Source organism: Pristis pectinata, chromosome 17 (assembly GCF_009764475.1).
Source record: "Pristis pectinata isolate sPriPec2 chromosome 17, sPriPec2.1.pri, whole genome shotgun sequence".
Classification (NCBI taxonomy): Eukaryota; Metazoa; Chordata; class Chondrichthyes; order Rhinopristiformes; family Pristidae; genus Pristis; species Pristis pectinata.
This window is the reverse complement of record NC_067421.1, coordinates 6,672,744-6,688,998: the sequence shown is the minus strand read 5'-3', so window position 1 is coordinate 6,688,998 and position 16,255 is coordinate 6,672,744. Positions and strand designations below refer to the sequence as shown.

The window sequence follows — 16,255 nt, the reverse complement described above, 5'->3', positions numbered from 1 at the left end:
GGGCCGAAGGGCCTGTTTCCATGCTGTGTGACCCGATGTCTATGCTTTTAGTTATCTACTGATGAACTGCTTTTGCTGGAGAGTTTTTATTTTGCAGCAGAATATACATTTTATAATTAAGAGATATTTCTTTAAATGTTTGCTGCTTATCAACTATCATAAAACAGGGAACTAGCTGCCATTTAGCTGACATGTTAAAGAAAATATTAGGATTTTGCTGTAACAAGGTTTCATAGAATGATATAGAAAATTTATGGCAAAGCCTAATTTCTACAGATAATGACACTTTAAATATGCATCTAAATACTGTTGAAATGTGATGAGGGTTTCTGCCTCTGCCACCCTTTGAGTCAGTGGGTTCCAGACCCTGCCGTCCTCTGGGTGAAAAAGCCTTTTCTCGTCATCCTTCCACCAAATACTTTAAATCCATGCCCATTAGTTTTTGACCCCTTTGCCAAAGGAGGTAGGTCCTTCCTATTTATTACTCCTTCTGGGCCCCTCATAAATGTTCTGCATCTCAATTAAGTCTTCCGTGTTCCAAAGGAAAAAACTCTGTCTTATCCCATCTATCTTTGCAGCTACAATTCTTAATACCTACAAATCAAATCTTTCTGTAATATGCTGCCCAAATCTCTATGGAGTTTTCAAGCTGTGGCATAACTGGTGGAGTATAATTTTTTTCTACGTGACATTTCTCCCACATCCGCCACATCCTTGGACTTTCAGTTTGCTGATCCATATCCCTCTGGAGCCTCTCTGCTTCCTCTTCACAGCCCACACTGTCACCTAGTTTTGTATCATCAGCAAAGTGAACAAATTATATTTGATCCTACTTCCAAAACATTGGTATAGAGTGTGAAGAGCTGGGACTCCACTACCAATCCCTGGTCAAAAATAGAAAGAGAATATATTTCTTAAATGATAAGAGATTTGAAAGATGTTGGTGTTCAGAGGGACCTGGGTGTTCTTGTACACAAATTACTTAAAGATAACATGCAGGTTCAGCAAGCAATGGGAAAGGCAAACAGTATGTTGGTCTTAAATGCAAGAGAGTTTGAGTATAATAAAAAAATATTGTGCTCTGGTTATACAGAGCATCCGGAATATTGTCTACAGGTCTGGTCTCCCTACCCGTAGTAATGGGAGTGGAGCGAATGTTCACCAGATTGATTTCTTGGATGACAGTTTGTCGAACGGGGAGGGATTACGCAGACTGGGTCTGTATGCTACAAAATTCAGAAGAATACGATGCAATTTCATTGGAGCATACAATATTCATAAGGAGATTGACAGGGAAGGTGCAGAGTTCCAAGAACCAGGAGGCACAGGCTCAAAATAGGGGGTTGGCCGTGCAGAACAGAGATGAAAAGAAATGTCTTCAAAGCTGATGAATCTTTGGAGTTTTCTACCCAAGAAGGCTTCAGAGGCTCAGATGCTGAGTGTATTTGAGAACATGTTTGATATTTTGGGATTAGTGCAGGATAGTGGTGCTGAGGTAAAATATCACCCCTAATCTTGAATGGCAGAGCAGACCCGAGGAACCAAATGTCTGACCTTTGCTTCTGTTCTTGTTTCCTGTGTTTCTCCATGCCACACAATCTTCTGCCATTTATTGTGCACCTCCCCAAATGCATTACCTCTCACTTTTGTCTGGATTAAATTCATTTGCACTATCTCTGCCCAGTTGGCCAGACCAGAGAGAGTCATGGGGATATAGAGAGGTACAGCACGGAGACAGGTTCTTCAGCCCACCAAATCTGTGCCCACCATCTACTACCTATTTACACGAATCCTGCACTAATCCCTTTGTTTTTATTCTTCCTACATCTATATCTTCATGCAGAATAAGCTTTCCGTTTTACACACCCAGATTATAAAATTGTAGATCAGGCAGATTTAATGTGGCTAATGAAGTGTAACTAGGAATCAATGAGGGATTTTCTGATGGAAGAAGGGGCGAAGTAGTGGATCTGGGATATCTTAGTTTTTTTCTGTGGGTTGTACTGTGTTTTGTAAAGGTGCTTAAACCTCTTAGTTTGGATTCTTGATTATATTCATATCCTTCTGTAGAAATTTTAAAAAGAGTTCAGGTTGCTGACATATAACTGACTGACTGTTCTACAGTTGGGCAGTAAATGACAGACACTGTCTTACTTGTCGATTGACACAACTTTCAACCAAGAGGAAGTGGGAACCATGATGTAAGCAGACCTCTTAAATACTGTAGTTTGTGTTCTGAGGAGTTACATACATAGTTTCCAATAAGCAAAGTTCCTCATGGCAGTAAGACAGGGAATTCACAAGGACCCCTCAAATTTCTTCATAGTTCTTTCTGCAAGAGTTCTTTCATCTTTAATGTTATGAAACATTATGGCAAACATTAACATGACTAAGTTACTGGGGTTCAGCATGTTCAAAACCTCGGCATTGTTCCTATATATTACAGAACTGAGATTCTGAATCGAAATTATTTCTTTGCCAAGACTGCCTCCTCCTACTTTGGAACAAGGAAGCAAGAGTAGGGCATTTAACTCCTCAAACCTGTTCCTTTATTTAACTGGAAAGAAACCTGTTTTTTTCAGATCTACAATTGATCCAGCATCATTTACCCCTTGTGGAAGTGAGTTCCAAAATTCTACTGCCTTTTATGTATTGAAAAGCTTTCTAACGTTACATCTGAAAGGTCTGACACTGCATCCCTAATCCAAGATGCCCGAACCAGTAGGAATAGTTTCTCCTCATCAGCCTAATCGATCGCTCATTATATCTTGAAAACTTTACTCAAATCGCCACTTAACTGTCTAAATCCACAGACTCTAACTGACTTTCCATTAGCTACAGTATGTGTGTGTGTGTGTGTGTGTGTGTGTGTGTGTGTGTGTGTGTGAACCCCTAAGTTTCTTTGGATCGCCAATGCTTCTGGCTTTTCACTATTTGGGAAGTACTCTGTTTGGTTCCTTTTGGGTGTAATATAAAATTCCCTTTTCAGGTCCTTAAGTATAACTTCATAATATTTGTTGGTCCACAATCTAGTCATCCAAAAAATTCAGTCAAGTTTGTCAGACATCACTTGTCTTTTCCAAATCCATGCTGACTTGCACTCATAAGCTGAAAATGTTCAACATATTTAGACACCCTACCTTTAAATATGGACTCTGGTAATTTCTGATTAATTCTCTGGTTTCCAGTTCTCAAAGTAAAAAGTAAAATGCAGATTTTGCCCATGTAAAAATTCTCACATCAAGACAACCACGGTTATAGTTAGGACAATTGCAATATTTTTGTCAACTTTGTTTCAACTCTGTAATGGGGACATTTGGCCTTGAAGATTTGCCATCCCTTTGTACAAGATTTGCTTACATCACATTTGCTGTGTCCTGATTGTGATTCAGTTTTAGTTGAGAGGCACCACAACTATCCAAGGGGTCTATGTGGCAGCAGGCATACCCAACCACTCAGAGCTTAGAGAACCCACACCATTCACTAGACCTCCCTGAGGAACTGGCTGCACTTCACCAGTATAGCCCTCACTGAGATTTGTGGTCTCCTGTGACCTTGGATACAGGCCTGGACTGTTTTCATACTCAAAGCCTCACTCTCAACTTCTTGGCCTCAGAATCGTTCCAGGCTGCTGCTGCTGTGGTATCTTGCAGTTTATTGCTGAAGGCTGCCACAGGGAGGTGACATACTCTGTGCTCAAGCAGAGAAGACTTCACTTACTTTTTCTTTGGGCCACAGGGACAGATCTGGCACAGGGATTTACACCCTTGTATCTTTCTCTCAAGTCTAGGCACAGGTGGACTGACTGCAATCACAGTCATTAAGGATCCTCATCACAAACCTAAGCAGTTGATTAGTCAGAGGGGCTCCAATCTGAATGTGCAGTTTGTGATTGATCTTCACAGCAACTTTGCATGGTCAGTTAAAGTTATGCTGACAGCTCATATGTTTCCCTCATATTTCTCCCTTTCATCTTTCAGGGGCCACCGTGACCCAAAGGATACAGGGGACAAAGGCTTTTGACTCCCACTATAGGAAGGCTATGAAGGCTTTGGAGAGGGTACAGAAGAGGTTCACCAGGATGTTGCCTGGATTGGAGTACATTAGGTATAAGGAGAGGTTGTACAAACTTGGATTGTTTTCTCTAGAACGTCGGAGGCTGAGAGGCAATCTGATAGAAATATATAAGATCATAAGAGGCATAGATAGGGTAGTTGAAATCTGATGGTGCTGTTTTGTTAAATCTTGCAATGGAATATCATGATCTTTATGGGACTTTTAAAATAAAACAGTATTATAGTGCAACACAACATTGTTTTAGCACCAGAAAAAATAAGAGAGGAATTTCTAGGCTGATATTTTGTTCCTAAGGTTTAGATTGAGCTTAATTAGTGTGTAGGTCAAAGTGTGCCTGAGAATTAAAGTGACAGGTACGAGAAAGGTAGTATACTTAGAGACTGAGCAGAGGTGTCCATTTGCCAAAGCACTGAAGAAAGGGAAGTTCTAATATGAGCAGCAGCTACATTGTACTAAATAGAAGTTCTGCTAAATCTGGAAGGCACAAAAATTCTGCAGATGCTGGAATCTGGAGCAATACACAAAAAGTGCTGGAGGAACTCAGCAGGTCAGGCAGCATCTATGGAGGGAAATAAATAGTCGACGTTTGGGCCCGAGACCCTTCATCAGGGCTAGAAAGGAAGAGGGCAGAAGCCAGAAAAAAAAGGGTGGGGGGAGGGGGAGGAGCACAGGCTGGCAGGGGACAGGTGAGTTCAGGGGATAGGTGAGTTCAGGTGAGAGGGGGCAGGTAGCGGGTGGGGAGAGGGAGAAGATGTAAGAAGCTGAGAGGTGATCGGTAGGAGAGACAAAGGGCTGAAGAAGGAGGAATCCAATAGGAGAGGGCAGTGGACCGTGGAATAAAGGATGGGGGAAGGTGAGGAGAGGACATGTGCAGGTCATCAAGGCAGGGGAAGGGAGCCACAGGAATAAGGGAAGACAAAGGAGTGGGGGCAGGGGTGGGTAGAAAAAGAAGGGGAGAGGTTACCGGAAGTTCTGTATAACTCTATGACTGTGCACAGAGAGAGAGGGAGGGGATAATGGTGGAAGTAGCATTTTCAATGTGGGAGAGAGAGTGGGCAGTAAGGCTGTGTGTGAGGGCGGTGGGGATAAGGGGTAGTGGAGGTGGGACATGGGAATGAAGGACTGAGAGTGAGAGTTAATGGGCATCCTGTAGAACAGGTATTAGTAGAATGTAAATGCTGCTGATGGCAAATGCTACAGATGTCAAGAAGTCAGTGCTGAGGACTCACTTGATATATAGTGCAAAATCATGATTTTTAAAAAAGTTTTATTTACAGGCCCTTCCAGCCCAACGAGTCCACACTGCCCATTTTTTAAACCCATATTAACCTACCCGTGTGTCTTTGCAATGTGGGAGGAAATCAGAGCACCCAGAAGAAACCCACGCAGACACGGGAGAACGTACAGACTCCTTACAGACAGTGACGGGAATTGAACCCCGATCGCTGGCGCTATTTTTGCAGTACTGGACTGCAGTGCGAGGAATAACATGGAGAGCTCCCTCGCAACTCTTGTTGGTAGTGCCAAGCTGTAGCCCTGGAGAATCTCTGTGTCCTGCTCATAGGCAAAACATTCCTCCTATGGGTTATGTTGCTCTCTAATCTCTAGGTTCTTCTCAGAAAATCAGCTTCCATCCCTCCACAGAAGCTGGAAGAGTGCCAGCTGTGTTATGCCTAAATATCTTTAATGGCTGGCTCTTGAGGTCCCAGCTGTGTGGCTAAGGGCTGGCAGCTGGCTGATGTTATAGTAGAGGATTTGAATGGCATGTGCTGAAACTGAAATAGAAGGTTATTACACCAGGGTATTGGTATTGGTTTATTATTGTCACTTGTACTGAGGTACAGAGGAAAAACTTGTCTTGCATACCGATCGTACAGGTCAATTCATTACACAGTGCAGTTACATTGGGTTAGTACAGAGTCCATTGATATAGTACAGGTAAAAACAATAACCGTACAGAGTAAAGTGTCACAGCTACAGAGAAAGTGCAGTGCAATAAGGTGCAAGGTCACAACAAGGTAGATCGTGAGGTCATAGTCCATCTCATTGTATGAGGGAACTGTTCAATAGTTTTATCACAGTGGGATAGAAGCTATCCTTGAGATTAAGGAAGTTAGGGAAATCGATGTTGAGGCCATCAGGTTGGAGACTACCAAGGCGGAATATGAGGTGTTGTTCCTTTAAGCTGCGTCTGGCCTCAATGTGGCAGTAGAGGAGGCCGTGGACAGACATGTCAGTATGGGAGTGGGATGTGGAATTGATTTAGGTGGCCACCGGGAGGTCCTGGCTGTTGCCGCAGACTGAGTGAAGGTGTTCGACGAAATGGTCACCCAGTCTGCGTCAGGTCTCACTGATGTGGAGGAGGCCGCACCGGGAGCACCGGATGCAATAAATGACACCCTCGGACTCGCAGGTGAAGCGCTGCCTCACCTGGAAGGATTGTCTGGGACCCTGAATGGTGGTGAGGGAGGAGGTGTAGGGACAGGTGCAGCACTTGGTGCGGTTGCAGGCGTAAGTGCCAGGGGGGTTATCAGTGGGGAGGGACAAGTGGACAAGGGAGTCGCGGAGAGAGCGGTTCCAACGGAAAGCGGAGAGAGGAGGTGAGGGGAAGATGTGCCTGGTGGTACGTTCCCGTTGGAGGTGGCGTAGGTTGTGGAGAATGATGTGTTGGATACAGAGGCTCATGGGGTGGTGTATGAGGACAAGGGGAACCCTGTCCCTGTTATGTCGGGTGGGGGGGGGGGGGGGGGGGGGGAGAGAAGCAGACGTGCGGGAAGTAGAGGAGATACGGGTAAGGGCATCATTGATGGCGATGGAAGGGAAACCCCAGTTACTGAAGGAGGAGGACATCTCGGATGGCCTAGAATGGAAAGCCTCATCATGGGAACAGATGCGGCCGAGGCGGAGGAACTGGGAGAAGGGGATGGCGTCCTTGCGAGTGACTGGATGGGAAGAGGTAACTATGGGGGTCAGTGGGTTTGTAGAAGATTCTGTGCTTAACCTGTCTCCGGAAATGGAGACAAGAGGGATCCAGAAAGGGGAGAGAGGTGTTGGAGACGGACCAAGTGAATCTGAGGGCAGGGTGGAAGTTGGGGGCAAAGTTGATGAAATTGACGAGCTCCACGCGGGTGCAGGAAGCAGCCCCAACGCAGCTGTCAATGTAGCGGAGAGAGAGTTGGGGGACATTACTGGTGTAAGCTTGGAACATGGACTGTTCAACATAGCTGACAAAGAGGCAGGCATAGCTGGGGTCCATGCGGGTGCCTGTGGCTACACCCTTAGTTTGGAGGAAGTGGGAGGAGCTGAAAGAAAAGTAGTTAAGGGCGAGTACCAGTTCTGCCAGAGGGAGGACGGAGGAGGGTGGTGATGGAGAGGAACTGGTTGAGTCTGTTATCAAGAAAGAAACGGGAGAGCCTTAAGGCCTTCCTGATGGGGGACGGAACTGTACAGAGACTCGACGAAATCTGGAAGGAATGTTTCGGGTCCTAGATGGTGAAAAGAGAGGATATATAAAGACAGTGATGTCTCATCTCCTTTGTTATTAGGGATGATTGAGAAGTGGCCAGGAAATTGGGAAGGAATTACTCCTTCGAAAAGCTGAGAGAGTAAAGGTATTTAATGTATTATGCTGGGGATCTCAGAAATACCCGAATATTATCCACTGAATATGGAGGCTGCTGAGGATGGGAAACCCTATCATTGGGTGAGGAGAAGTAGGCGAGGGCAGAGTTCAGGAAGTGGAATGTACCTGGTCAAAGGTTCTGACCCTGGTATGGTGGGGCATACTTGGTTCACATCTTAGAACTCACCTCTCAACTGAGGCAGACATCAGCAATGAAGTTTGACACTGCTTCCTGTGTGCTAGCACAGCCTTTGGTCATCTGAGCGAAAATGTTTGCAGCAGTGATCCCTTTCCCCATACCACAGGTACCTTAAATTATAGAGCAGAGGTTTAGACAAGAAATTTAGAGCAGATCTTTTTCCACAGAGAGGGCGTTTGGAATCTGGAACATGCTGCTTTAGAGGTTGGCAGAGGCGGTTACTCTCACAAGGGTTTGGCCCTGAATTGGGTTGGTGACAGGAGGAGTTGAGGTAGGGTGGTCCAGGTTTGTGGGTCAGATGCAGATTTTGGAGGGCTGAGATAGGCAGGTGGAGGAGGGTCGGTACCTGCAAGTTTGTTGAATTACAGATTAATTTATGTAACCAGACAGTCCTTCCTGCAGCAACACACACAAAATGCTGGAGGAACTCAGCAGGTCAGGCAGCATTAATGGAGAGGAATAAACAGTTGGCGTTACTCCTTCTCCCCCCACCCTCCCCCAACCTTCTTATTCTCTTCCTTTTCAATCCTGATGAAGGGTCTTGGCCCGAAACGTTGACTGTTTATTTCCCTCCATAGTTGCTGCCTGACCTACTGAGTTCCTCCAGCACTTTGTGTGTGTTGCTCCAGATTCCAGCATCTGCAGAATCTCTTGTGTCTCAGTCTTTCCTGCAACTGTTTTGGGACAATTCTTTCTCTTTGTTTGTTCTTGATCTATATGGTGATAAAACAGTGAATGATCTTAAGCCACAAACCTGAAATATTTGAAGGGCCTTTCTCACGTAGTTTCTAAGAATTGTAGATGGCATGCACCAGAATTATAGGTACAGATACAAATTCTCTCCTGAACCTTGTGGAGCCAATCTGGCCTAAGGATTATCACTGTACCTCACTGATGTGTTATTGAACTTGAAAGTGAATCCCCAATTGAGTCCTGATTTAAAGAAGAACTGCAGTACTTTTAGAAATGTTGTAGACTATATTTTGTACCATCTGTTATACAACTTTACTGGCTTCATTTTCAAGAATGATTTCTCAATCAAATATTTTGGATTTTGGAGCTGGACTGGAGATCTTGGATAACATGGAATCTTGAATTCATTGTAATACTACTGTCCTCTTAAGATGGGTGCTGAGCTGTTGTAATAGCCATCAGTTCCTAACGAAAACTTTGATTGCCTGCAAAGCAAGGTTTGATATTAGTAAGAACTTCTTATTCAGTTTTTGTCAACAGAGCGTTGCACTCAGGCTTAACAAATAATGCTTAGTAAGAGTGCTAATAAAACATTGTCTGATAGCATAGTGGGGATTAAAAGCAGGTCACCATATTTGGATTCCACTATTCACCACATCTAGGAACACTTTCCAAATGCATGTTCTGAATCTTGGTCTCCCTAGCACAGGAAAACCTTTTCAAAAACGTATCAGGTAATTTAACATTAAAGAGAGCATTTTTTGTGAAGTATTACTGTAACTATGGCCCCAAGAACATTTCTAGAATGGATATCTTCACTTCTGCTAAATCTCATTTTATTTCTTGACATTCTCTGGCAAGCAATCTTTTCTGTTCTTTGTTTAATCATTGGATTAATCTTTATGAGAAATGAAAGCTTGAGTTCATGTCCTGAATCCTGGAAGCTCCCTATTCCTGATTTTGGAGGTGAACGCAGGCACCTCTTCGTTGCCCTCTCCTCCTCAGAACATGTTATACAAGTTCAGGTTTTCACACTTCCATCTAATCAGTTTCAGTGCAGAGCAGGCAAATCTTAAGTGATTGGAGTTGAGATAACCACATACCACACTTTTTGCCTGGTATCAGTACCTACTTGAAATACTATCATCATTCATTATAGAATGTGGTCTAATTTAACTGTGGAGGTACAAGAATTCATATACAGTAGTATTTTGGAAGAAAAATGATTGGTATACAGCCACCAAATGTGGGGCATGCTAGTTTGAGTCTGGAGCTGTGGGACAGTCATTTTGGTGCGCTGGCAAATTTATATTTAAGTATCTTAAATATACAAGATATATTTAAGTATATCTTAAAGTATATTAAGATCTCACCTATCTTAACAGTGAGATAGGTTTTTGCATAGTAGGGGAATTAAGAGTTAAGGGGAAAAGGCAGGTAGGTGGAGCTGAGTCCACGACCAGATCAGCCACAATCTTATTGAATGGCAGAGCAGGCTCGACGGGGCAGATGGCCTCCTCCTGCTCCTATTTCTTATGTTCTTTTGAGAAACAATGGAAGGTATGGAGTATAACAATGAATTCTCGATTTGTTTGAGAAATAACAAATCGTGTGACTTTTTGAATTTAGAAATGTGGCAATTGTCTGATCCTTCCCAAAAATGAATATTCTTCAATTGCCTATTCTCCTTAATGATTCTATGTCACTTTCCGTTGCATTGCATTCTGCACTATCATTATTCTGCATCGTCTAAATATGGCCCCATTCTAGAACTGGTCAATCTCAAGATTAATAGGATTTATTTTATTTGTTCTGCATCTTTTCTGATGCTTACCTTTTCCATAATGTACTTTCAGGCTGTTCAACCTCATCATTCTAATTAACTGATGCATTATCTTTAATGCTGTTTACCTTTACATTTCATCCTGCTTTCCATACATACTTACTTCACTATGTATCAATGGCAGATGGAATTTAATCCCTGACAAATGTGAAGCATTTTGAAGGTTAAATAGGGGTAGGGTATACACAGTAAATGGTAGGGCCCTTAGGAGTGTTGATGAACAGAGAGCCCTTGGTGAACAAGTGCATAGATCCCTGAAAGCAGCAGTGTAGGTATGTAGGGTGGTGAAGAAGGTATGTAGAATGCTTGCCTCAGCACCCATGACATAGAATACAAGACATTGATGTCATGTTACAACTTTATAAAACATTGGTTAGGCCACACCTGGAGTATTTTGTATAGATCTGGTTGCTACACTATAGGAAGGATGTGATTGTACTGGAGAGGCTGCAGAGGAGATTCATCAGGATGTTAAGTGCTTCAGTAATAGGGAGAGACTAGTAAATTGGATCAGCAAGTTTGCTGATGACACTAAGATTGGAGGTGTTGTGGACAGCAAGAAAGACTTTCAAAGCTTGCAGAGGGATCTGAACCAACCGGAAAAATGGGCCAGAAAATGGCAGATGGAATTTAATGCAGACGAGTGTGAGGTGTCGCATTTTGGGAGGACAAATCAGGGGAGGACATACACAGTAAATGGTAGGGCACTGAGGAGTGCGGAGGAACAAAGGGATCTGGGAGTTCAGATACATAATTCCCTGAAAGTGGCGTCGCAGGTAGACAGGGTTGTAAAGAAGGCTTTTGGCATCCTGGCATTCATAAATCAAGGTATTGAGTACAGGAGTTGGGATGTTATGGTGAGGTTGTATAAGATGTCGGTGAGGCCAAATTTGGAGTATTGTGTGCAGTTCTGGTCACCTAACTATAGGAAGGATATCAGTAAGATTGAAAGAGTGCAGAGAAGATTTACTAGAATGTTGCTGGGTCTTCAGGAGTTGAGTTACAGGGAAAGATTGAACAGGTTAGGACTTTATTCCTTGAAGCGCAGAAGAATGAGGGGAGATTTGATAGAGGTTTACAAAGTTATGAGGGGTATAGACAGAGTAAATGCGAGTAGGCTCTTTCCACCGAGATTAGGAGAGATAAGTACGAGAGGACATGGCTTTTGGGTGAAAGGGGAAAGATTTAGGGGTAACATTAGGTGGAACTTTTTTCACTCAGAGAGTGGTGGGAGTGTGGAACAGGCTGCTATCTGATGTAGTAAATGCGGGCTCACTCTTAAGTTTTAAGAATAAATTGGATAGATACATGGATGGAAGAGGTCTGGAGGGTTATGGACTGGGTGCAGGTCAATGGGACTAGCGGAATAAAGTTTTGGCACAGATGAGAAAGGCCAAATGGCCTGTCTTCTGTGCTGTAGTGTTCTATGGTTCGAAGCATGGACTTAGTGGGCCAAAGTCTGTTTCTGTGCTGTACAACTATGACTATGAGTTATAAACCAGTAAGCATAAATGGATAGTAGGAGAAAATAATGGAATCCCTACTAAAAGGGAGGAAAAAGGAACAAATAGAGATAAAAGGGTTAATGGTGAATAGTTGGCATGGATTTCAAAATCCAAAATCTAGCTTGACTAATCTTATTGAACTTTTTGACAAGGTAACAAAGGGAGTAGATTGGTAATGTTGTAGATGTAATTTATCTAGATTTTCAAAAGGCCTTTGTAAAGGTACTCTATAATTGACAAAGAAATAATGTAAGACAATAAGGAGTGCTGGTACAAGTACCAGAATGGATTGCTAGCTGACTTCAAGACAAAAAGCAGGGAGTAGACGTAAAAGATGGAAAGATTCACAGTGCAGGAAAGTAGGAGGTCGTGTTCCACGAGGACAGTGCTGGGACCAGTGCTTTTCAAAATTTATGTTGATGATTTGGAATCAATAAATTTGCAGAAGATGCCAACTTGGGGTTAGTCATGACTGAGGAGAGCTCTGACAAATTATAGGGGAACATTAATAAGCTTATAGAATGGGCAAATAATTAGCCAATGAACTTCAGGGTAGCACATTTTGGTAGGAAGAGTAGGGAGATAACTTACAACTTTGGAGGTAGAAGCCCAGATAGGGTAGGAAAGCAAAGACCACAGAGTACAAATACACCAATCACTAAAAGTTGTGCCGCAGGTTAGCAAGGCCATAAAAAAGCAAATGAGGCTCCAGGTTTATTTCCGAAGTGATAACATTGAAAGATAATGGTTATGCTCAGCTTTATGGCAACGTAGTAATGGGCTAACTTTAGCTCAAATAAAAACAGTAAGTGCTGTAAAAACTCAGTAGGTCATGTAGTGTATGTGGAAAGAGAAACAAAGTTAGCTTCCCGGGTTGATAACCTTCCATTAGGACCATCTTTCTAATAATAACTTCTAGCAATTTTCCTGATTTCAAGGCGAGTTTATTTAGTGTTTGCCCCACTACTTCTGTACTTGCATATTAGGTTGTTTTATACCTTCCATCCGTTGGATCTTTCTAGGACGTAGACTATCAGGTCCTGGAGATTTATCAACTTTTCGACCTTTAATACAGATGTAGAACATGGAAGTGTCAGAGTCCCAGCATTGTTTTTGTTTCTCTCTCCTCTGTCCTCATTCATTTTCTTCCGATTGTATCTCCTCCAGACACATCAGACTAACAAGCCTTTATCATTCTCTCAGCAAGCACAACGGCTGTTTGCATCGTTCAATCTCCTTTGGTCTCCATTCTATGAAAGACATTCCCTTTGTGTTCTCTCCATTCCTTCCCCTTTACCATAACTTCAAACATGCTTGTTCTCCAATTTTTCCAAGTTCTGTTGAAAGTTTGTCAACCTGAAACATTAATCCCGGTTTTTATCTCCATGGATGTAACCCAATCTGCTAATTATTTCCAGCATTTTTTGTGAGCCATCATTTGGCATTACGGAGACCTGGTCAAACTGAAGTCAGTGTGAATCCAGGGGGGAAAAACACTTCCATTGGCTGGAATCATACCTAGCACAAAACAAGTTTTTGGAAGTAAATCACCTCAGCTTCTGGACAATGGACAGAGATTTCTCAAGATAAGTGTCCAAATCTCTGGACAGAGATTTCTCAAGATAAGTGTCCAAATCTCTGGACAGAGATTTCTCAAGATAAGTGTCCAAATCTCTGGACAGAGATTTCTCAAGATAAGTGTCCAAATCTCTGGACAGAGATTTCTCAAGATAAGTGTCCAAATCTCTGGACAGAGATTTTCTCAAGATAAGTGTCCAAATCTCTGGACAGAGATTTCTCAAGATAAGTGTCCAAATCTCTGGACAGAGATTTCTCAAGATAAGTGTCCAAATCTCTGGACAGAGATTTCTCAAGATAAGTGTCCAAATCTCTGGACAGAGATTTCTCAAGATAAGTGTCCAAATCTCTGGACAGAGATTTCTCAAGATAAGTGTCCAAATCTCTGGACAGAGATTTCTCAAGATAAGTGTCCAAATCTCTGGACAGAGATTTCTCAAGATAAGTGTCCAAATCTCTGGACAGAGATTTCTCAAGATAAGTGTCCAAATCTCTGGACAGAGATTTCTCAAGATAAGTGTCCAAATCTCTGGACAGAGATTTCTCAAGATAAGTGTCCAAATCTCTGGACAGAGATTTCTCAAGATAAGTGTCCAAATCTCTGGACAGAGATTTCTCAAGATAGTGTCCGTGGCTCATCTATTTTGAGTTGTTTCATCAATCATATTTCTTCTCTAATAAAGTCAGAGTGAGGATATTTATTGATGCTTCCACAATGTTCATTTCCATTCACAATTCTTAGCAAATGAAGCTGCTCATGCCTGCGGCAACATGACCTATACATTCTTCAGATATCTGCTCATACAAGAGAGAGGCTAACCAGCCACCTTGATGTTCATTGCATCACCTTCATTGAGTTCCTGGCCATCAACACCCTGGGGATTACCAATGACCAGAAATTCAAGTGCTTAGGCACAAAGGTACTGTGGTTACAAGAGCAGGTCAGAGGTTGGGTATAATATGGAGATGACTCATCTTGTGGCTCTGCAAGGTACATCGTCCTCTGCCTGCTTAACAAATGCACCTTAATCAAGACTTGAGAGGTTTAATGCCATCGAGGACAAAGCAGCTTGCTTGATTGACACTCTATTTACCATTTACAAAATGCACTTCAGTTGCTCACTAAAACTCTGTTAGTGCCTTCCAAATCCATGCCCTCGTCCAGCAAGAAGGACAAAGGCTTCAGGCTCATGGGAACACCACCATCTGTAAGTGCCCTGCAAGTTGCTTTCCTGTGTTAATAGATTCTTTCTAAATGACTATTAATTTTGACCCTTATTATCAATTCTAGAAGCTTCCCTCCCACTAAAGTTAAACTGACTCATCTGTATACATCCAATCAAGACAAAACTTTGGTATACCAAGACGTTACTGCATGGCCTAGATCTCTGACTGATTGATAGGCTGTCTGAACTCACCAGCCTCCTGCCCTCCCAGTCTGCACTTACTTGGAGCAGGTCCTTGGGTGCAGTCTTTCTCCACAAAACTCGTTGCCAGTTGCTCAGCAAATCAAAGGTCTATTGGGGGTATTAATAGGAGTATCATCCAATAGTCCAGAAAATCTGTCAGTTCAGTACCACCAGAGTCCTGAATGTGGCATATGATTGGAATTTTTTTTATCATACGTGGTTAAGTGCATATAATTGTAAAACCTTAAGCTTTGTGTTTTGTATCATGAAACTGACAGTTGTGTACATTAGTCAGGAGGTTTGTTTAATATTCCATTGCCTTGTTTCTGGTAATCTGTGAACTGGTAGAATAGTGTCAATTCAGTACATTTTAAAGAATTTGATTCTATGTTAGAATGTTACTGTTTTGGAAAAACTGTGTCTATAAATGATGGAAGGGTTTTGCCAAGTTACTGATGTCAAACTGGCTCCTAGAATTCAACTTTCCCTCATTTTCCTATCCTTAATGGAAATGGCAGCAGTTGTATGATCCTTTCAGCTTGAGAACTGCATTTGGAACTGCATGGACCAAAATTATGTTGAGAAAAGTAAAAAAAAATTAAGAAGATTGAGAATAATTATAAATGAACTTTTCTGACTGCTGGTTCTTGTGCCTGGATGCTGAGGACCAAAAATTTGGCTCAGTGACTGAGTGGATAATGTGAAAATTTTTCCTCTGAGGGAACTAAGAACAGGGGAATATAACCGTAATTTGAGCTGGGTCATTTAGGAGGGAAATTGGGGAACATCTTTCATGTAAAAATCTGGAATATATCCCCAAAATGGCATGGATTTTGGAGATCAGTTGAAACTGGAGATTGAACAATAGGTTTTCATTTGGTAGGTTGGCATGGAATGTGAAGCAATGCAATGAGCTTGAAGGACAAATTTCCTTCCAGAACGTGCAGTTCATTAGCGTAAGCACATTCAATCAAAGTATTCCAAAGGGGATTAGTTGGGACTTGAGAAAGAAATAATTGTAGGTTGCGGGGAATATGTTGTCGCAACAACAGCCTCCGGGACATGCCCTCTTCTCATTACTACCATCGGGGAGGAGGTACAGGAGCCTGAAGACCCACACTCAATGATTTAGGAGCAGCTTCTTCCCCTCCACCACCAGATTTCTGAACGGTCTATGAACCCATGTACACTAGTTTGTTATTCCTTTTTGCTTGCACTATTTATTTTGTAATTTATAGTAATTTTATGCCTTTGCACTGTACTGCTGCTGCAAAACAACAAATTCCGCGGCATACAAGCCGGTGATAATAAACCTGATTCTGATTCTGA

At 42.5% G+C, this 16,255-nt stretch overlaps 1 protein-coding gene across 1 annotated transcript in view; it reads left to right on the top strand.

Moving 5' to 3' along the window:
- cabin1 (calcineurin binding protein 1) overlaps positions 1-16,255 on the top strand; it is a 365,306-nt gene that overhangs the window by 119,975 nt on the left and 229,076 nt on the right. Inside the window, 3 exon segments of the mRNA XM_052032487.1 lie at positions 3,981-4,060; positions 5,686-5,743; positions 6,908-7,033. Coding sequence (XP_051888447.1) covers positions 3,981-4,060; positions 5,686-5,743; positions 6,908-7,033 — 264 coding nt within the window.